The sequence below is a fragment of the Semicossyphus pulcher genome, unplaced genomic scaffold (assembly GCF_022749685.1).
Source record: "Semicossyphus pulcher isolate SPU_LCO1_2020_fin unplaced genomic scaffold, fSemPul1.0.p SCAF_10, whole genome shotgun sequence".
NCBI classification, from domain to species: domain Eukaryota; kingdom Metazoa; phylum Chordata; class Actinopteri; order Labriformes; family Labridae; genus Semicossyphus; species Semicossyphus pulcher.
This window is the reverse complement of record NW_027211604.1, coordinates 15,154,022-15,177,352: the sequence shown is the minus strand read 5'-3', so window position 1 is coordinate 15,177,352 and position 23,331 is coordinate 15,154,022. Positions and strand designations below refer to the sequence as shown.

The 23,331-nt window shown below is 43.0% G+C and overlaps 1 protein-coding gene across 1 annotated transcript; it reads right to left on the bottom strand.

Moving 5' to 3' along the window:
• Window positions 1-126: 126 nt before the first annotated feature.
• taok1b (TAO kinase 1b) lies at window positions 127-22,441 on the bottom strand. The gene is made up of 21 exons (XM_069667019.1): window positions 22,167-22,441; window positions 13,411-13,669; window positions 12,859-12,930; window positions 11,566-11,667; window positions 11,419-11,464; window positions 10,890-10,986; window positions 10,677-10,790; window positions 10,290-10,381; window positions 9,117-9,210; window positions 8,937-9,018; window positions 7,419-7,586; window positions 6,969-7,175; window positions 6,572-6,706; window positions 6,233-6,469; window positions 5,972-6,100; window positions 5,622-5,705; window positions 5,225-5,344; window positions 4,896-5,135; window positions 4,596-4,808; window positions 4,155-4,337; window positions 127-4,033 (listed from the first exon to the last, which is right to left on the bottom strand). Exons 2-21 carry the CDS (start codon window positions 13,540-13,542, stop codon window positions 3,527-3,529), a joined length of 3,054 nt encoding a protein of 1,017 aa, XP_069523120.1. The 5' UTR covers window positions 13,543-13,669; window positions 22,167-22,441; the 3' UTR covers window positions 127-3,526.
• Between the last annotated feature and the right edge of the window lie 890 nt (window positions 22,442-23,331).

Below are 23,331 nucleotides of genomic sequence, written 5' to 3'. Positions count from 1 at the left end.
TAAATTATGCTAAGCTTCACTATCAGTGAAATATGAAGCTTAAATTAGCAAAATACAGATTCAAAACAATCAGACATGTATTATAAACAGTACAGAGAAATTTAAAAAAAACACTGTGGGACAAAGAAATATTAAAATTACTTTATTACAGATGATTCTTTATCCAGTAGCCCTCTTCCAACAAAAAATAGTAATTACAAACAAAATATTACATTTATCCCCTAAACTTTGTTTCTGAATTTCTTTTATACATTTTAAATCACTTTGTCATCTGTAAGGAATAGTTTTTTTCTCTTCTGCTATGCGACATTCAGCTTTTTGCACAATCTATACAATTTAATACAGTTTAATACAGGTCTCTGGACTACGGAGAATAAAACAGCAAGATCCACCAAATGACAGGAGAGATAAAGGGAATACTGATAAACAGACTGTACAGAGACGTAACCCTGCCTCCCGCCTACTTTCAGCCAATGGCAGAGGGGGGTCACAGTAGACTCTTTGATCTGGTCAATCACTTGTGCAATCAGTGCAACTGATCCAGTTCAGAGTGACCAAGGTCCAAAGCTAGACTCTGCCCCGACTGCCTGCGAAACACCTGGGAGTTCTAGTAAACACAAGAAGGTTTTAAAACATCTGCCACTGGTTTGGCCCTCTGCAGACATCATGTGGAACTTAAAAAGACCCTTTCTGGCATTAAAGGAAATAAAATACAACAGAACTGGGAGAGAAGGTTGATAAAACATGTTCGGTACAATAACAAAGAGAGAAGTGGAACCACCACATTCTGTTTTTCTTTTCTGTCTTCAGGACTGAGCCGAGAAAAGCAGCAGAGTTTTAAGTTCTGAGTGCATGGTGGTGAGATTCATAAAGGCAAATACTTAAGTGCAGTGTGAAAATGTTTTGTGTAAAACCACAACAGAAGAGGGCCGTTCAAGAATCAGAAATAAAACGTCCAAATACTATCAGTGGACCCCACAACACCTACGAGTAACCCTTTGTAGATATCTAACATCAGATATATTTTCACTGTCTTGTGCAAGAATTTGATTTCCTGTTGTGGAGTACGCTAAATATTTACGCAGCCAAATATTTTTCTTTTTTTTTTAAGACAATCTTTCTTTTTCTGTTATTACAACCTTGAATTGAGGCCTGAAAGTCTTCTAAAAACCATGAAAAACCTAAGTAGACACGTTCTATTGGGTATCATCATAGTGTCAGTAAAACATAGCCAGTGCTAAAACAAAGGCTACACCTAACTACATCTCAAATCATGTGCAAAATCATCCTCATTCAGCATTAAACAAAACGGTGCCATTACTCAAGGCGATCCGACCTAAGGTGTGTTGTTAGCGTTCACAACAGAACATCTGTAACACGTTTGTGAACTCGCAGCTGCAAGGAAGACAGTGAAACCGGCGGCCGGAAATCGAACGTTCATGTGAACACCGCTGGTCTAAAACCGTGTCACTGTGTCCGCATCACTACATGTTCATTTGTCTCTGATTTGTCGATTAGATTTCCATATTTTCAAATTCAAAATATACAATATTAACAGGTTTCTGTACATTCCACCTCTGAGACTCGTATAATGCATAATCTCTGCATTTCACAATAAGACTTCCTTTAACTCTACTTCTCTATAATCCTTCTTTTTTAATAGATTTATATAATAATACATATATATATTTTCTTCTTTTCTAAAGAGCTCTTCCCACATAGATCAGGGAGGAGGTGACGACCACACCGGGCTCAGGAGGGGAGGAAACGGAGGCGGAGGGGAGGGGGAGATCGGTGGTCAGAACGTGACAAGGGGGGTCACCGGGGGTGAGACAGAGCGGGGTGTCAGACAGGGGAAGGTTGCAGGGGCATGGCAGCGGAGATCACAGCATCACCGCCCATCCACTGACACATTCAGCTGTCACCCACCAGCAAGAGGGCGGGAGGCTACTCGTTTGTTCACACGCCCCTCGAAACACAATATTTGTGTGCAGCTGAGATCGATGTTGAGTGTTTCTCATTTACAGCCAACTCAGCTAAAAATGCTAAGTGCGCTATTTTCCAATTTTCACAAAATGCACCGTCTTACATGCATTCATCATCCAAGTGTGCAAAGGTACACTGTGCGCCTGGGGAACTCTTCCACTTTCCTATGTATGTGTGTGTGTTTGTGTGTGTAAATGTGTCTTATTAACATTGGGCATGTGGCTGAAGGCCTGCACCGAAGTTGCTTACCACCCTGCTGTGATGACGCTCTACATGAGTGTTCTGGAGGTAGGCTGACGGCCGGGTTCAGGTTGTCAGAGAAGGTTTTTTTTACTCACTTTCACAAACGCACACATTGCCAAATTAGACCAAGACATGTGACAAAGGACCTGTTGAAAAGCCATCCCTATCTCGAGGACTTTTAAGGCTAAAGTTTCCCTCTGGTGTGAGTGAAAGGCAGAGGTCTGTGGAAACCCAAAAGCCGAGCCAACGAGGCTGAGCATTTTCTCCTCCTATCCTGCAACATCTGCATCTACTTGGCCACAAAGTATCAACTGAACTAACATCTCTGGCACAATCTCATTAAATGTTGGCATGGAAAATTATAATGACAAACTGCACCTTAACCGTTGGCAACAACCAGCAACGTGTTGTATGTTTTTTTTGTTTCAAACAAAACAATCGCAGAGTTTAGATTTCCTCTCTACCGGAGGATTAGCTTCTCCATAAAGTCGTTTAGCCTGGAATGAAAAGCTTCAAGCTATCCATGATCCACCTCAACCGTCTCCCTGTGCTGCGACTCTAAAGTCACAGACACCCTCCTCTATTCACTTACCACAACCTTCTTTCTCCTATGTCCCTTCTCCACCTGTCTAACGTGTTCTGCTCCTGAAACATCCGACCCTTTAAATCACCTCCTTTTCTGTAACATTGCACATAAACAATAATCTCATTAAACTCTCCATCATCAGCTGTCTGTGCCTCTTCAGCTCTGAGGAATTCGCAAAAGGACGAATATTTAAATGTCTTTCTAAAAATAGAAATTTTCCCATAATGCACCTTACTGTGCTACCGCAACATCTGAAAGCATCAGATTCAGCCCACATATGTTTAAAATAGCACACTGCAAACAACAACCTCCATCGTAGTTAATATGAACATACTACCCTGGGTCTATGGCAACAGAGACTAACATGGCAAATACAAACACAGAAAATAACACTGCAGGCTACAGTAAATATGACACTATTGCACTGTGGCATACTGTATATGGCTGTCAGCCATCTTGGATTAGTCTCCACACTTTGGGTTTCCACAGACCGCTGCGAGCACTGATGGAGGAGAGAGGAACTGAGCTGAGGTGAAGCCTGTCGCAATACTGTTCTGTGTGTGTGAGACACTGTGGGAACCAACAACAAGTGTGTGTGAGGCATGTGTGGTGCATGCATGATGTGTGTCAGTGTGTCAATTTCACTTTAAGACAATTATTTTGTGTGTGTGTGTGTGTGTGTGTGTGTGTGTGTGTGTGTGTGTGTGCGTTTTAAGTGTAAGACAGGTGGGATCCGTTGGAGATCTGAGAGGTGATGCTGGCGCTCCTGCTCATGCCCTGTTCATTCCTCCCCCCTGATGACGTCCTCCTCATAGCCTGTGGGCTGTTCCTCACCCCTCCTGCGCCTCCCCCGCTCCCCCTCTGACCCCCTCCTCCGGGGTGGTGGAGGCTCCAGGGCGGCGGGCCCCCAGCAAGCATGGGGTGACCCCAGGGCTGCTGTGAGCTGGAGCCCCCCTGGTGGTGATGACTATGGTGGCCACCTCCTCCTCCTCCTCCACCTCCGGGCCAGTGGCCTCCACCCTGAGCCCCCTGGCCTCCTCCACCTGCTCCCCCCCAGCCTCCCTGGGAATCAGAAGCGAGGTTAGTGAGCACCATGTTGCTGAAGCCCAGCCGCATGGACTCCGAGTCGAAAGCTTCGATCTCTCGGGCCTGGCGCTCCAACAGCGAGCGGATTCGCTCCAGGCGCTCGTTCTGCAGCGCGAGCATCTCCTCCTCAATCTGGGGAGGAAAACACAGCGATCGAATGAGTTCTAAATTCAGCTTATGTGACCGCACAAGGTTAATCCTGCCATAAGGCAAGCATTTAAACCAAACATCACCAAGTCAGGATCTGTCTTACTTTCTGCTCCAGCAGAGCCCTCCGCAGAGACACCCTCTGCTCCAGGTCCCTCCTCTCCTTGTCGTGCTGAGCCTCTGTCTGCATCTTGATCTTGCTCTGGTACGCGTTGAGCAGCTCCAGCTCCTGCTGCAGCTGCATCCTCAGAACCTGACACTCCCCCTCCTGAGCCTCGTCCAAACGCAGCTGAGGGCACAAGCAAAAAGAGACATTCAGAGAGAAAGATATAACAGCACCTTGATGTTTGTGTTTGGCCTCACGTCTCCGACAGGCGGTGTAGCTATAAACACAGAAAAACTTCATCTGTGTCATTGAACTCATGAATCCTGCCTCTGATCTAGAATGCTAATGTTTGTTTGGCTTCACATAGGACTTTAAGACGTCATCAAATGCTCAGTCAAATAATCTACTGTACATATCCACATTTATTCCTCAGTAACTCACAGCCTGCGTGGAGAGCATCTCGTTGATGGAGTGGTCGTACTGCTCGGCCAGGATGGCCAGCTTCCTGGTCTGCTCCTCCTTCAGCCTTTTCAGCACGGCCTTGTGGTCGGACTTGGGCGTGGTCTCCAGCAGGTGGTTCCTGAGGGCCTTGTACTGCCTGGTCTGGGTTTTACAAGTCTCCTGGAACTGCTTCTTAATCTGGAGCTCCTTAGACTGGAGAGGTCAGAGAGTAAAGAAGATGTCGAGTAAGGTTGCTTGCACGGGGGCCGGTTACAGAATTGCATCCACGAGTCTACGCACCTTGAGGCTTTTGGGCTGCTGTCGGACCTCCATGACGTGCTTCCGCCTCAGCTCCCTCTCCCTCCTCTTGTTGTATTCCAGCTGGTTGGTGAGCTCCGTCTGGTGCTGGGTCCGGATCAGCTCGGCCCGCGCCTTCTGAATCGTCCCAAGGTGCCTGAACTCCAGCTCCTGCATCGACTCGTGATGCCTGAGCAGCATGGCGTGCTCTAGGTCCTTCTGTGTCTGCCGTTTGTTCAGCTCCTGGAAGAAAAAGGAGAGGGATGTTAGGGGACAGCAGTCACATAAACAAATCAAACTCAAAAGAGAGAGTGTTTGGTGGGGGCTGGTACCTCTCTGGCCAGATCCTGCTCCACATTGTGTCTGGCAATGAGGATCCTGCGTTTGAACCGCCGACACTCAAGCTCCAGGTACTGCCTCTGTCTCCTCAGCAGGTTGGCCTCCTCTTCCGCCTGGAGAGTGACGCCATGTGGCATAAAAATGACTCATGTGAGACAAACCTTTCACCTTAATACAACAGGTATGGAGAGATCAAAACTCTCACGAAGCCTATTGATATCAGACTTTGGGATACAGCTGAGCAACGTCAGACATCCTTCCTTCTTAGCTGGGAGATCAAGTCTTGTAAATGTCAAAGATCCACTGATGGTGTGAATTCGTTGCCAGGCCTGTAAAATCAGCTTTTGGTCTGAAGTTTTGGCAAGTACATATTGTGTGGGAGATCCTGACCTGGAAGTGCTGGATGTTCTCTTTCTGTTTGGACAGCCACTCCTGCTTCTCTTTCTTGGGAGTCGACTGGTTCTCACTCAGTTCCTGCCAAAACAGTGAACATTCTTTTTAACATTTGAAGATACTGTTTTTACTGGGCTTTTGGAAATTACAGTTTGTCAACCTGTGACATTTAAGCCACTCAGTCGTAGTGATTTTTCTGCTTTACTTATGTTCTTTACCCTGTTTATGTCATAATAATTAATACATTTTGTTTTTTTTTTTACATTTTATAGAGAAGTGAGTACATTTTTTTTTATTATTTTGGTTGAAAACACAAAAACAAATGTTGCGTTAGAGATGTGTGTCACCTCTTTAAGCTGCTCCTTGCGTAGTTTGTACTCGCGCTTCTGTGACTCCAGGAAGCTGCTGAGCTCCTTCTTCTGCTGCACCTGGATGTGCTGCTGGAACTTCTTCTCGTCGTTGGTAAACGTCTTCAGCTAAATGTTGAGTAAGAGACAAATAAGCACATGATTCAGTTATGGGAACAAGCATATATAGGATCAAAACAACAGCATTTCTCTTTAGAAATATTATTGTGTGTGTGTTTTTCTTTAATTGTATCCGCATACGTCTTTATCCAGGGCCGCCTGGTGTTTTTTCAGCAGCTTCTCCATCTCCTGGGTGAAGTTGTTCCTCTGACTCTCCAGCTCTTTGTCCAGCCTCAGCCTGTGCTCGTCCATCTCCCCTTTCAGCTTGTTCTCCAGCGCCATCAGGTGCTTCTGATGCTGCCGTCTCATGCGTTTGTACCCTGACATCTGCTCGCGCAGCTCCGAGTCCTGCTCGTGTTCCTGCATCTCTCGGGTCACCTGGATGTATAAGCAGGGGAGAGTCGGTTAAAGTCCATTGTGTGGTGGTGTTAGTAGAGAAGCATATGGAGATCTTATGGAGGAGTAACAGTGTGTACTAACGAGCGACGCTGTGCGTATGGTGGCAAAGTGCTCTCTGTTGCGGTGGTGCTTCCTTGGGGCGTGAGCTGGCGTCGGCTGAGGCTCAGACGGTTGACTGGTGGCTGCCGGCTCCCCAGACAAACTCTCCTCTTCTTCCTGGAGGCAATTATTTGGCAACAGTATTTAATAGTATGAATACAAAAAAAGGCAGTAGAGGTGTAAGAGGGGTTGCAGCCCAGGTTTTTTAATGAATTGATGCTACTTTGGACTGGAAAAGCTCCCTTCAGAGCCACAGAGGACATCATTATGAAGTCATCCTTAAGTGTAAATTGGTGGACTATCCCTTTAGTCAATACAAAAAAAGAGCATACACAGGTACTTCCTCTAAATATGTTTGCGTCTGTGCCACTTCACCCACCGGTTTGAGGTGTATGACCGAGCTGTTGGACATGACTGTGTGGTCTCCCTCCATCAGGTCCAACTCGCTGCGGCTGTCCTGGGCCGCCTCGTTCAGACTGTTGACAGAGCTGCTCTGTGAGCTGGCGCTGATGGACATGCTGGGGATGGACTGATTACTGCCGACACTATTCACTGTTCCTGTCCGACCTCCGCCCGGCTCCAGCTCCTGGACACACAGTGGAAAGAGCGAAGAGAGAGAGAGAGAGACAGAAAGAGAGAGAGAGAGAGAGAGAGGGAACACGAGAAAGACCAAGAGACACAGACAGACAGACATGCATACAAACCAATGCATGCTGGTTATTTTCTTGCTTGAATGCCAGGAAAGTGGCAAATGCATTTCTTAGCTCAAAAACAACAAACACATTGTATTGTGACACAATCTGATTTTTACATTCCAACATTCACACACCTCGTCTCCATCCTGGACTTCTGCTGCAGGTCCGTTGTGTGCCTCCTGGAGGAGGATCTTCTTCATCTTACGGTACTGCAGGTTGTCCAGCTCTCGAACCGCATCCTTGGTCCTCTGAATGAGATCCATCAGCACCGAGTCAGGACGTTCACGCTGCAGGAACGCATGCTGAATGGGGAGGGGAAGGATAGAGAAAGAGCGGTCACAGTAAGAACGACGGGGAACTGCCAACAAAAACATTGTTTTGAGCACTTAAAGGGCCAGTTTGCTGATTGTCAACCTCAGTCCTATCATGTTATTATGGGGAGCTGATGCCATTATGGTAGAAAAGAAATGCAATTTTGCTCTGTACCTTTGGAGGACGCTATCCGCATCTCAAACGGGCCATGGAAAACCTCCGCCAGACTACACAAAACATGTCATCTAGCGGAGGCCAGGGAGCTCGCTAAACTACACTTCCTCAAACTAGGACGCCCGCCTCCGATGTCATGTCTCGTTCGAAATCGTCTGGTTTGACTGCAGACCTGATGATTTTATAGACGATCCACTGGTATATTCGTATTTCGGATTCTGTACTGCTCTGAGTATGTTCCTTTCAGAGGGAGGGTTGCAATGCACGCTGGGTGTTGTAGGAATGTAGAATGGGCGAAACCACAAGCTGTTTGTACAACTTTCTCCACAGCTATGGAGCCAATTTCAAATCTTATTGCTTCTATAGATTACAGAGAACACCAGCTTTGACTGACAGTGGCTTTTTCCAGGGTCTAAAGGCTCCTTTAAGACATGACTGCAAAGTTCATCTGTATAAGACAGGTTTCGACATAGTGAGATTCAGGCACAGGTGGAAAACCTCAAGTTATTTTTGTGCATAAAGTGCACAAATCGCAAAAATAATAGGTGGAAAATGTTCAGCATCCCTCCTGGCATTTCCATGTATAAGCTATCATTATTAGTGTTTTTTTTTTTTTACCAAACTATTATTTTAACAGAAAATCCATCCATCTCTTATTGAATAAGAACAATGAGGATCACAATGACGTGTAATTAAAATAAACATCATAACACTTTTCATTTTGTTTGAGGACACGTCCTGTTTTGAAACTTGACATTTAAAAAGATAGACAAAGTGTGCTACCATACCCAAAGGACAACTTCCATTAGCAGCAGTGAGTCCATTAGTGGGCTAAGTGACAGCTGCTCAGTTACTTAACGATGAATGCTGAAGTCACATCTCTACAGTAATTACATTTGTGTTCTTTCTACTAAAAACAAGCTCTGTGTGTCTGTGCATGTTCTAGTTGTGTGTGTCCGTGTGTGTGTGTGTGTCTGTGTGTGTGTGTGGATCCGGAAGAAGAGGATTAGTGAATGAAAATAGAAGCTTATGAGGGACAGAACAGAACAGAGAGCAAACATCAGAGAGAGATTTATCACCAGAGGGCTTTGTCAATCTCCCATCTTAACACACTGACCCTGCTCTCTGCTTCTGCGTCGTGTTGTACAGTGTGTGCATGCACTTACGCCAAGCATGTCGTCCGAGTGCGGTCTGTCCTGGGGGATTTTCTGAAGGCAAGAATCGATAAAGTTTCTAAAGTAATCCGTCCTGAAACAAAGGAGACAAGATGGAGGGTCAAAACAAAACAATCACTTATACCTACACTCTTTAAAGATTAAGTATCTATTCAGGGGCAAAACACTCACCATTCACTGGATTGCAGGATAGGGCTCTCATTCTGCGCTATGTGGTATAAGGCACTCATTGCATTCATGTTAAACAAAGGAGGCTTCCTCTCCGCTGGAACACAAAGAACAGTCAGTATGAAGATAGGCGTGCTTTACTGCCTATCTGAGTTCATTAACATCGCTGAAAATTCATTTCACTAATCTTTGTCAGACGACAAAGTTAAGAAGTTAAGATGTAGTTACTGGGTTTAGTCCTTGTGTTAAAGGGCTGTCTATCAATTGCCAGTGACAACAGTTTGCATATGAAGTATATCTTGTAATGTGTCAAAATGTTCAATATTTTTTTGGTACCACGGTATTTAAAACAATACTATACATGTTATTCTTATGTTGGATAGTACCAAAAGGTACCGAAGCTTTAACATAAACAACAGAGCTAGTCATTTTAAACCCAAAGCTGCTGCGAGCAAAAGAGAGAGAGCAGCTGTGGTCGAGCGATATAAATAAATAAATGTAAATAAAGCAGCGAAACAGAAAAGTAAGACATTATTTTCTGATTATTTCACAGTGGTTACGCTCTAAACAACAAGCTTACACGCCTACACCTCCGTACAACCCCGCAGGAAGGTAAGGGGTTGTGTTTTTAAAGCCAAAGTCATGCTTCATCCTGCTGCCTGTTTGCTCCGCCCTCCGTCACACCTGGAGCTCATATACAGCACTGACACAGCGGACTGTTCTCATTCACAGAGCGGCAAATGAAGACGTTTTGATGCTGGAGATGCAGAAGTGACATTAGCGTCTGTTGCAGACAGACAGAGAGCAGAGCAGAGGGACAGCGATGTCACATTGGCGCTACGTTTTCATTTAGTCTGGACCTGCGGACTGTTGGCTGAGCTCCAGACCACTGCCCAGAATAATGATGGTGATTAAGAGGTAATATTTTAATATGGCTGTATACAATATTTGAGGGGAAAATCCTGCTCATTAAGCCTTTCATTACTATCAACAGTATGTCAAATGAGCTAGTATGTGTTTAGTGTTTTTGTTTGTAGGACTTCTATCTTTGTTGCCGTGGTATCCAAACAGTTATCAAGTATCGTTTTTTTTCAGTAGTATTGTATCGAAGTTTAAAATTCTGGTATTGTGACAAGCCTACCTTGTCATAAGTTGGCACAACATACTGTTACCTACCTAATTCTATACAGGTGATCCCTAAGGACCAGATATCCACCTTCCCATCATACTGGCCCTCGTCCATCGCTAGAATCACCTCTGGGGCCATCCTGGACGAAGGGGAGGAGAAGGATGAGTCAGTGGGAGGATGGAGAGGGATGAATAAAAAGATAATTTTCTTGGATGCTCTGTCGCAACTCAGCATCATGATCTCAGGATACCTCCCCACTGAGAGGTACAGTCACTACATTCCTATGGCTCATTTAAGAAGCGTCTCAGCAGGATAGGTAACAGAGAAAGAGATCAATCCCTACGACACACAAGACTTTTTTTTTTTCATTATCTGAATTGAACACAGTCGATAGTCAATACTTAATTCAGCCAACTCTTTCAGTTGTCACTCACCAATATGGCGTTCCCACAAAAGAGTTGGCAGGTGAGGCGATGGAGGCAGAACCAAAGTCGGCCAGTTTGACCTGCCCCGGCTCAGTCAGCAGTATGTTCCCTGCTTTTACATCCCTAAAAAGAAGTAAAACATACACACATGTGTGTGTGTGAGAGAGAGAGAGAGAGCAGGGGGTGTGTGGGGGATGTAGTGGGAATAGAAGCTCTTCTCACCTGTGGATCATGTTGTGGGAATGAAGGTAAGCCAGCCCCTGCAGAGCACCATGTGTTATGGCAGCGATCTCTACTTCTTGTAGAGGTTTTTTATGAACTGAAAGAGGAAAAGGCAGTTTGAGCAGGCACTGGTGAAGTCGTGTTATCGGCCATGTTTTCTACATTTCATCTCTAGTAAAAGGGTCAAATGTGTTTGACACCACCGACTGGAGAAGTTGCTGACGTAGCCTCCTGGACTGAAAAGAGAAGCCAATGCAGAAGTTCTGTAAATACTAAAAGACACTCTAAGGAATCACTTGTTCATATTTTCTTCAAGTACATTTAGTTTAAACCGTTTTTACCAGCAAAAAAAAACAGCATCCCAATAAATATCACCTTGCTAACTTAGCTAGCGCTAGCATCTGATTCTGGCTTAGTGTTTGAAAAGCCCTCGCTACTCTCCAAATCCACTCTCTCTGTCTGACGTTCTGGTAGCTACATCCACTCCTTATATACAGTCTATGTTTTGACACAATAAACACCTGCTCACCTTCAAGCAGATCAGAGGCTGAACCAAGACAGTACTCCATCACCAGCTGGAAACAAGAGATCAGGTTAAGAATAATAAGAATGCGCAAATACATCTAGGCCTTCATGTGATGCAATACCATTCTGTGCATGTAAACAGGTGACTCACCCATGCTGTGTGTTCACGGAGGTAACAGCCTTTGTATTCTATACTGTTGGGGTGCCGGATCCTCTGGAGAAACTTCACCTCCTTTATGATGTCCTGCCATTTCTGTGAGGAGAAAGAAAGGATGACTATGCAAGTGTGTGTTTGTGCAGATCGTCTTTCAGAGCAAACAGGCGTAAGGTGGTTTCCCTTTACAGATTATGTTTCATGTGATTGTGGCTAAACTGACATCATGAGCAGAATGGACTTTATCTGGTAGACAATGGTGAAAGTTAGCACGTAAGGGAACATTGTTAAGAATCCAGAGGGATTCACATCTAATAAAGTATTCAGTTAAATGAGTTTCATGTTTTTGAGAGCGAAAAAAATTAGGTTCTTTGTTTTCCCTGCCTGTCATGTTTCGATTTTCACTATCTGACTTGAATTTTGGGCTGCACAGTGGTGCAGTGGTTATCACCGTTGCCTCACAGCTAGAACCCCCACAACCCTTGAAAGGATAAGCGGAATAGATGATGGATGGATGGACTTGAATTTTCACTGGTGATATCAGCATGTGTAATTTCTTGGTACATTTAAAAAAAATTTTTTTAAAAAGCCCAAAATCTATTTTAAATTCTTATTATCTACTTTAATAAAAAAATTTAAATAATCTTTTATAAAGTATCGTTGCTTGTGTTGTATTAACTCTCAGATGTACGTCGCTTTGGACAAAAGCGTCTGTTAAAAGAAATTGTAACATTGCAAGTACCATTAGCTAAGATTAACATTAGCTAACATTAACAGTTTGCTGACTTTCTCCTTCACGCTCTGATGTATCACCTGGTGCCTCCCATGTTTTCCAAGGATAAAACACACCATCACCTTGAATAAAATGACACACTCTTCTTGGTTTAAACACACTGGATACATTTGGGATACTGTAAGTTCACCCGTCCACAAAATTTGAACACAGGTCTGCCGGTTTTTTTTTACATTTTAATGCAGAAATGTTACATATTTTACCTTTAAATTGAATAATTTTCAAGCTACAAATTTCATACCACTGCTTGGAAATTATTGTGATACAATAACAGTAATGGCTTCTCTCTTTTACTACAATTGAACTTCTCACCTGTCATTTCTCTTTACCAGCGAGCTCTCGGCCTGTTCTTTCATTCTCTACATAAATCCAACTACTGACAATTATACCACGCTTATCATGTGACATGACAAAGAGCATAAAGAGTTTAAAGTGACTGATTCAAAGTGGAATTCTTCCTGCACTATCTGAAAAAGTTCAAAGAAATCTGCTCTCACCTCATTTGACTGTTTGCCATTGTAGGACATCTTTTTAATCGCCACCACCTCATTGGTGCGCACATCCCGTGCCTGGGAAACACAACAAAGAGTCAGTAACATATATGTTCAGTGAACAGTGCAGTACATGAAATTCTCTGCACAGTGTGTTATAAAGAATGTGATTTTACAAGACCTCTTGTGCGTCTAACCACACAGTTCCGGAACACAAGTCTGATCAGAATGCGAGGGTGAGTCACATCACTCTGCTGTACCTCGCTGCTATTAAACCCCATCATGGGCTGGTAAAAAAGTTAGTTCTGCGCTTTATTTCATCATTCTGAGACAAACTGTGGCACCAGCAGGTAACTGGCCTTGAGTTATTCCAGCCTTTTGTTGCTGTATTATTCATTAAAAGAAATACAGCCACTAATCAAACATAGAGACAAGAAAGAAAGAAAGAAAGAAAACTGGTGTATTTACTGACTTTTTCTTTGATTAACATCTATCATTTCTTTTCACAGATAAGTTCAAGTGCATTTCTTTCTTATACGAGTCGATGTGAAGACGTACAAAGTAGACGGCGCCGAAGCTGCCATGGCCGATCTCGCGGAGGTCAGAGAAAAGCTTCTCTGGGTCTTCTTTGAAGAAAAGCTCAGCCACCTCCGGATCCTTCAGGCTGCCTGCCCTTACAGAGGAGGGCATCCTGGTTAATGTAGTCCCTTATCACCCACGCAGAGGGGACGGGACTATCTGGGTGCTGAGCTGTGCCAAAGCAGCTGAAGATTCATCTGCAGTAATGGATGGGCCGAAGGAACCAGCACATGGGCACCTGGATGGGAAAATTGGGTGAAGGGAAGACAAAAGAGAATGACAGAGGTTTTAGAGAGCATACGATTAAAGCACCCTGATATGGTACAGTGTGAAGTCTTTTTGCTCAGCCGAAGTTGGAAGATACCGGCGGAAAAAGCCAATGGCCAGACTTCTAAAATATAACTATATTATCCTTTCTTCCAGGGTCATTATAAAACCATGCCTCGCAAACATCCTGCTTAACGACCTACACACGAGCACCACTATCCCACTGATACGTTTAACGACGGGTAAAATACACGAGTCAGGCCTCCAGACAGAAAGTGACTCACTTGGTGGCATTAAAAATCAAACCAGCTAAAGAGAGAACAAAGTTTCTTCAGTAATATAAAAAAAGACCCTTTGTCCACTGGTGGTTACACCTTTAACTGCTGACCCAGACATAATCTACCGATTGCAGAGTCATCACAAGGCATCAGTTCAGACCGCCTCAGCAATTACTGCAAATGTGTAAGCTACTGGAACGACTGGACAATGCAAATTTCCCAGCTCGGGGATTGATTTCATGTCCACTGCTGCGAGGCGGCCTACAGTAATGAGGAGTGAGCTGCATCGGATGATCAATTAGAGGACCTGGGGTCACATTTTACTCACTACTGTAAAGTGAATGCATCAATTTTGCTCCAGTTAATTAATGTAACATGTAAAGATTCATCCCAGTGTTCGCAACATTAAGACGTCTGGGCGCTCCTCACAGGTATATTATCGGCTGCCAATATTTGGTGACAAATTTGAACATTTGACACTCACACACACCCTGCAGAGAAACACTCTTAACTACTTCCTTTCTCTTGACGCACAGATTTTTGTAAGACAGTGTTGGTGCAGATGTCATTCAGTATCTTCGTTACTTTGGTTTAAGGATGCATGATATTAGATTTTTTGCCGATATCCGATATGGCGATATTTTCCCACCCTTTTTGCTGATTGCCGATTTTGATAACAATATATTAGGCAGATGTTTTTTTCCCACCTAATAACAGAGAACATCAAGTCTCCCCTGTAGTGGAATTAATATCATGCCTACTCTTATTGTAGTGGCCAAAAACTGCCATGAAGCAGACATCTTGTGCCCTTCTTTACGCTTTATGGAAGAGGCGTTGTACAAAAGGTGACTGATCACTCACGTTTCTGAGTACACCTGAATGCAGCATACCCCCGAAACACGGCAGCGAGGGAGACATGCCCGGACTTGTTTACTTCACCTACTACGGAGAATTCAGTGATCGGGGACGGATTCTTTTTATCTTGTGTGCGTCCGTGAATATGCAAGTTAGTTTTGCACTGATGTTTATGTTGCACTCTGTTAGCGTCGGCTTTGGCTGCCAGTTTATTTTCGGCGTGTTTGATGTTGTTAAGTTGGTAAAATGACGAGAATGTGAGCTAACTGTTAGCTAGTTAGCAGTTAAAGTGAAAGTTGTTTAACTTCTATTAATTTGCTCGAGTTTCTGTGACTTTTAAGTCTTTATTTGTATATTGTTGTAGCTTTGCACAGGCACACTCGTCAAGCTTTTGTAGGGAATCATGAAGCATTTAGGCATAATTACAGCGTTGTTTTATCGGCGGAAAATATCAGCAGAAAAATGACATTTGACAAATGACAATATGACATTTTCAAGCCATTATCTGCAGATACCGATAACGTGCCGATAATATCGTGCATCCCTACTTTAGTTATTTCTTACAATACCCTCTGTTACTGACAAGTCTTGTGGACATGCGGCTCAGCAAGTTGAGTTTTTGTACTTCTTCATACACATCCTGCCAATGAAGAAAATCGGTACTAGTATTTCAAATACACTTTTGTTCAGGCAAAGATTGCTGTGACATTCTAGCCTGGTGCCATTACCTTGCCTTACATGCATGCCCATTGTGTACACATAAACAAAATACACATTTAAAGGGCAACAATTAACATGCTGCCTTAAAGAATCTTGAGACAAAATGAAACTGAAAGCACCTGCCCTCCACACCTAAAACCACACGTATATTAATCCAGAAAGAGTTGAAAAACTGATGGTTGTACTTCCGGTTTATCTTTCATGAAGCATCACCGCTAACCAAGTCGGCAAAAGTCTTCAGCACAGCTTGCTGTAGCAAAACCACAGTGCTGTCTGAATGTCACATGGTTTGTACAGCTGAAGAAGCCATCCAGCTGACGGAGAAGAAAAGACACAGACCTCAAGGACAACAAGTATCTCAGTGGAGAGGAGCTAAAAACTGCTGCTGGAAACAAACTTTAGTAACACTCAGACAGAGATCAAGATATTTCTTTAATGGGTTCTACTGAACAAAGAGTGATTCACATGTTGTCTAATTCTGTCATAATGCTCGCAGCATTATTAGATAAGCACTGTAATGCATAATACTTGGCTGCTAAATGTTTCCAACCACACCAAAGTTTCCCTGTTAGAGTGAAAGAGGCCTTTTAATCCATGTTTAGAGCTGCTCTCCGGGAAGCAGGACGGGTTACTGCAACTGTGCATGAAAACATATATATTCAGGTGTAGTGCTGCACCGTTAATCAAAATCAAACTACAATTTGGCCAAGTGCAATTTCCAAATTGCAGAAGCTGCAATTTTTGTACAATGATGACGATTGCAGCTAATAGTGAATCATACGGCAATTGTAAAACCCGTCAAAAAAAGACCCAATGTGATTTTTTTCCCCATATAATGCTGCAATATTTAGAAGTGGGGGTGGACTGGGTAGCATGACCTAATTCTGTGAAGACATGCATTACAATCTGACCTTAATGTTGCAAAATGAATCATTTTCTAGCAGGACTTTTGCTCTTAAATATTCACTGTGAACAGGCCAGACAGGCTGTGCCAGCTTGCATGGCTTTCCCTCCGCAATTATTGGACTATAAATGCACTTAATGCATGAAAAAGAAAAAGTTGAACTGGTGTGTAAAAATGGGTGGCGCTTTGGCTCAGTCAGTAGAGCAGGCGGCCCATTTACAGAGGCAGAGCCCTCAATGCATTGGCTGCAGGTTCAACTCCGGCCATTCTCTTCTCCCTTTCTGGGCTCTCTTCACTGTCCGATCTAATAAATGCAAAAGGCCATAATCTTTAAAAAAAAGAAAATCACACTAAATATGAAATGTTCAAAGCAATGAACTGTGAACCTTAGGGGTTGGGCAATACAAGAGCATTCTTAATGTGTTGCAACCTCCCCAACAAAACATTTCTCAACAGCAGCAGAGAAACAACCATCTACATAAAACTACACAAGCATTCAATTTGTACTGTTTTCCATAAGCAACCATCAAGACTGGGTGTAACATTTAAACTATATTTTAAAAAGACATATGGATTCAATCTAAAGGTAAACATTTTGCGATCAGACCCCTCTGTGTGTGTGCAGGAGAGATTGTTTATAAAGGAACAATGGGTAGAGGTTTTGGTCCTTTTAGTGTGAAAGGCTGAAAGGCTTAGACGTAGTGTTGACAAAGTAAAATCACTGCTGTACTCTAAATGATTAATTTCCTAGCACAGACAATACCGACTGTCCCGACCCCAAAAATAGCCTCATTCACCGACAGAGCATGAACATGAGCAGCACCAGCAGAACTCTGTTTGTATTCCTCTGCTGTCAAAACCTTCTGGACTTTTTAAAGAACTTTCCCAACCTAACATGTGATGGTACTTCCTCATGAATACTATGCTTGATTCAGCACATTGATCCACTCATGGCTACAATGTGAGTCCATAGAGTCAAGCTAGGTTGCTAAAACGCAAACTATTACAAGACTAGCTGATTACATACTGTAGGCAGTACTAAGACAGCCATACATAGACTCAATGATGCAATAGAAAATGTGACGTCTCTATTCAACAACATGTTTGCCTGCTCACGTGATTATTCTGCACTTATTACTGCATATAGTGACAAGAACCAAACTAGAAGCAAACTGTGTGTTTCTGAAGATTTATTTACAAGTTGTCTGAACTCTGTTAAGTAAAACTTAACCAGACAAATGCACTGGTACCATGAATTTGTGAACACAGCCCAGACTAATGTGAACGTCATTTAACTATTTTGATTCTTCTTCTTTTTAAAGGGGGAATTTTAGAAGATGTCGGCCTGTCTTCACTGTTTTATGAATATCATTAAATAGCCTATGTAACATTTTTTTAAGGTTTGAGCCGGTCCTCCTGATAAACAATCCACTGGGTGTCCAGCTCAGCATATTTGAGATGGCTATGCTTACTAACAATGCATTTAGGAGGATCTTGATTGCTTAATTGTGTTGCCGGTTGAAAGCTGATAATTCAATGGCATGGGCAATATTTGGGACGGGGTCCCCTGGATTCAGACATGTAAAAGGCCCCTGACCCCTGCTTAACTGAAGAAAGACTCTCACTTACATTTTGTGTTGATTGATGTTTCTTTTGTGTCTTTTTTTGGTGGTCATTTGTCTCATTGTTATTGTTTTGTATCTCTTTGTAGTCATCTTGTATTTTTTTTTATCGTTTTTTTGTCTCTTTCTTATTGTTTTGGATCTCTTTGTGGTCATTGTGGGGGTTTTTTTTCAATCGTTTTTGTCTCTTTGTTATTGTTTTGTATCTCTTTGTCGTCATTTTGTGTCTCTTTGTTGTTGTAATGCGTCTCTTTGTTATTGTTTTGTATCTCTTTGCAGTAATTTTGTATCTTTTTTAATCTTTTTTTGTCCCTTTGTAGTTGTTTTGTGTCTCCTTGTTGACATTTTGTGTTTCTTTGTTGCATTTTGTGTCTCTTTGTAATTGTTTGTGTCTCCTAGTTTTTTGTGCATCTTAATGGCTGTGTTGTTTCACTGACTTTCCAACAACAAATGTTTACAGTCACTTAATACACACGCTCTTGTCGACCCCAGTATCCATCCTCTGAGGGTGGAATAACTGAAAAGCAGAACTAACTGAAAATGAAATCGGTTAAAGACAGAAATGCCGGTTTTCATGCTGACAGGACAGTAAGGAGAGAACTGTTCAAAATAAACTGATGGTTTTATTGGCTGGACGTTTTTATAGGCCAACATGAGTAGTCAATTTCTCTCTTACACACAAACACACACACACACACACACATGCAATAAAACAGAGCACTGAACACTAAGTCACAAGACTGCATCTGAAAGAGATGGACTGGACTGCAAGATGTGCACGCACACGTACACACACACATTATCAAAAAGAACACTGTGTTCAAAAAATGCTCTCAAAGTTGTCGTCCTAAATGTTTACAAAAATGGATAGCCTCTTGCAGTGTTATGTGAATTGATTCCCCTATATACTGTAAAACCCCCAAGAAGCCTAATGAAGAAGCCACAAATACACGAAGCGGTGCAGAGAGCAGCATGTCACAGAGAGGATGAGGGAGAGAGAGATGGAGAGGGATAATAAATAATCAAATACTTTATTGATCCTGATAGTGGAATTCTCCTCACTGCGCAGGGTCAGCTACAGAGCGGAGCAAGCCTGGAGCAATCCCGCTGTCTGCTGTCTACAAAAGATCTCAGGGAAAGATCATTAAAACCAAGCTGCCATTGTTTTTTTAAATATTATGTTTCAATCCAGACAAATTTCCATTATCATCATTAATTAGACTGCAATGTGTTTTTGGCTTCATAGCAGATTGCCTCAGGTCTTTCTTTAGCCAGCCACAGTTACATTTCACACTGTTACACTCCCTCAAAAGACAGCGTATGCTATTTGATACATACACTTTGAAATGTCCTTCAGCGGGATGCTAAATGCTGTGATGCTAAATAATTCAAAGTAGGAATGCACTGAGATGATACATCTTATTAAACGGTATCAGCCAGATGTAACTGGTCCATATAAAATATTTCTTATACACATGTTATGACAACAACGGAGAGGAGAAGGTCTTCCAAAATTTGCATGTTCGAATTTCATGACCTACATGTGCAGTGTTATTGAAACGGCTGGCACACTATGTTTCTATCCCAAAGATGGAGGGTGGAGAGTCCATGCTCCTGCTTCCGAGACTGATTACAGATTGTGGTTTTCACTGAGTGGAGGAAGTGAAAGCTCTCTAGCTACCCAATGTCAACAACAACACACCCCGATTTGTGGTGCTGCTTTAGAAAACATGGTGGCAGAGGAGAGGAATAGAGTGACCAAACACTTAAAGGATTTCACCCATCCCATTTCCCTCACAGAGCTCCAATTGCACTTTTCCTGTTGGGATGAATGTCCTGAACATCAACAACATGGCGAGTTTCCTCTAAACAAGAAACACAGGTCAACAACAAGACATACAGGCACCATAACACCAAACTTTATGAGGATGAGATTTGTCAATTCATACAGAGGCACAACTGGATATGAGAGTATCTTGGACTAGGGATAGATCATTCAGAGCGTTAAAGGTTGAATTTATCTCAAGAATATGTCAAATTTGACACCGAACCTGAAGAAGTTTTTGAAACACTAATGTCCATAAAACAATGGCAGACCCTCACTATTGGGGATTTTTTTTAATTGTCTGAACAGCGTGTATTTGTCATCCATCTAGCACCTAAAAATGTTTTATGCATGTCCATCTTTCCTCCCTCTATTTCTTCTTGCTCTCAGTCTGACTCATCACATATGTTTGTTTCCAACTGTTTAGCAGCCAGCCTCAATCAAAGAAAAAGTGGAAACTGGATCATGACTTTGTTGCCTCACTTTTTAAACTGACATGCAATTGAAAATGTCACTGTCAGTCCGGTTAGAGAGCACTATTAGCTATTAATTAAAGATAAAATATAACAAAAGCACTGTAGCATTATGAGAAAGCCTCATTAGGTTCACAATATGTCAATGCATATTCAAATGTTAAAGTTATGGTGGCAGTACTGCAGTGGATCATATTGTTGAACAAGCACTTGTTCTGCAGTGGCTGACTGTCACTGACTGACTTGGATGTAGACTTTAGCAAGCAGGGCAGGCTTTGCTCCAGTGTCTAATCCATTTTTCCTGGGAGACACTTAAATCCATTATGCAGTTGCCCATATACAGACCTCCTCATATAACACAAGAAAACACAACTTTATATAGGCTTCTACTGCATCGAGATGCTCACAGTCAACGCCAGCTGCATACCTCTCATCATCAGCTAGCATTAAGTCCTTGAAAGTAAATAAGGGGGAGCTGTGAATCCACTGTTGTTCTCATGCAGAGACAAACGTGAACTCATGACAGGTTTGCAGATCTGCACAGGTTACAGAGAACATAGGTAGGCATGGTCGTGCAGCCTAGCAGAGAACTGTGACAAAAAAGGACAAGGAGTACCTGCATTTTAGATCCAGCCCATAGGCTGCATTTATAACATGGACAGTGTGTTCATCACGGACAAAAGACACCAACAAGGATAGGTGGGCTGTTCATACTGCAGTGCTTTTCTGACAAACACATCCTGTATGAATGGAACATAACATACAGCATGTGTAGGTGTATGGGTGTTTCAGCAAGCAAACCTCGGACATCAAATTTGACAGATCACAACAACAGAGCGCAGAGTCGTGGTTAGATGAATGGTAAAGTTGTGCCATAACACTAAATTTAACCATATTCAAAGTATTATGTTAAATCCTTGTGCAGTTGATCCACTGTCATGCATAAGTTAAAGGGCGATGTCACAGATAAGCCAAGCAGAAGAGTAGCTTGCTGAGTGATAGCTGGTGTTACGCAATATCAACACAGAAAATTGAGGAATGCGACTCACGTCAGTGCACAAAAACAGCCATCAGCGGCAGATGGATGCGAGCTCTGCGTGTCTCTTACACAATGATTATCACCATGATTTGTCAGACGACCCTGGCTAATGCTGCTTGTAAACACAATGGCAGGACATTTAAGTTACGTACGACAGACACAGACAGACACTTGACCAATGTCACCTACCGTCACATAGCTAGCTTTTCAGACAGTATGTGACTCATGATGTCCCTCACAGATAAGCAAACTTCAAAACAGACACCTCCAGAGCCGAGTTTCACTTAACGCACAGCCACAGTGGACACAAACAGAAACGAGGGAGTGGCACTGCTTGCAACGATAGTTGCATAAAGCGGATTAGCAAGCTAGTGTAGCTAGCTAACGCTTCTTGAGTAAAGCAATCTGTTACCATTATTTACAACAAACCAAACCCCTGCATTTAGCTTGCTAGCCCGGTTCTCCGTGCATTGATATTATTTGTTCATGTGTCACATTGGCATTCAAAACAAACACACAAATGCTAACAAGGGATCACTGAAGTTGCTCAGTGGGGTAGTCTAAATTCTGTCGATGCGACAGACCATACAAGTTGTGACAGCAACTTTTGGTTAGCTGGCGAACAGCAACCAATTTAGCTGCTAGCTCGCGCTAACCTGTGTTGAATTCAAGCTTCACTGCAGCATGTAGCGTTAGACAACAAATCTTCCCATCGTTAGTTAGCAGAAAGCTAAAGTTAGCGACCAACTCACCTGGTCAAAATGAATCCACACAGGCAGGGAGGCGGTTGATAAATCCAGTCCCCCTGGACACGGCAGAGTGAGGCTGACGCTAAATCTCAGACGAGGCGATGCAGAGAAATCAAAGTGAGAATCCGCTAGCTAATAAGTTAGCAGCTAATTCGCTCATCTAACCGCACAATTGCCCAACCCAATATATTAACGGTCACACTTATTTGCACGAGCTAAACTGATCACTTCACCAGTAACGGTTGTTTTGTCATGAGTGCTCGTGAGCCGCAGGAGTGATAAACATCACCGTGAGGCAGGCGGACCTGGCTAACGACTGTCAAGCGTTAACTGTCACAACGGGCTGGCAGGCAGACAGACAGGCTACTGACCAACTAGCTAGCTAGCTAGCTGCTAACGTTTGGTAGTAGCTAGCAAAGTTTCTCTCTTCGATAGGCAGTTCCCTAAAAATGGCGGCGAGGAGAATCACCTCCCTTCCATCGTGAAGAAATCAAGGAGCAAATGAATCGAAAAGCAAAGGGTTGGAGCGGCACAGTCAGCTTTAACTGAGGCGAGAGGACACGTGTGACAGTTTTGGAGAGTCCTGCTGATGCTGTCCAGCTGTACCCTACTGGGTGAATGTTGCTCCCTCCCTTATCTCAGAGTTTGGGACTGCTGTGCCATCCAACAACTGCAAGCAGAGGTGTGTGGTCTGGATGGAGAAAGCCATACACATTATAGCTGTCAACACAAGCATTGTGGGAGATAGGCAAATGGTAGACATTTCTCTCCTCACCTTGTGAGTGTGTTTGTTTGACCTTATGCACTCTCTGTCACTGAGCTCCTAACCTGATTAACCTGATTAACAGTTTCAGTCTTGACCTCTGCTATAAATAGCCTGTAGTTAACTCTCAGACAATGTTAAAACTGCCTTATTTATCCTCAAACTGTAACAGATCTTGTTAGGAAAGAGGGTCAAGGTCCAACTAATATTTTTCTGCTCAGGGACCACAATGTTCATTTTATCAGTCATTTTCCTTTTCTCTAGTATAATGAGTGGGATTTAAACTAAAGTACTGACTTTTAATCAAGTAAACAGTCTAATTTTGTACTGAAAAATAATTACAATATTTAGATTAGATCACCTGATGGACCTGTCAGTTTGCACTCTGAAAGCTATGAGATAATG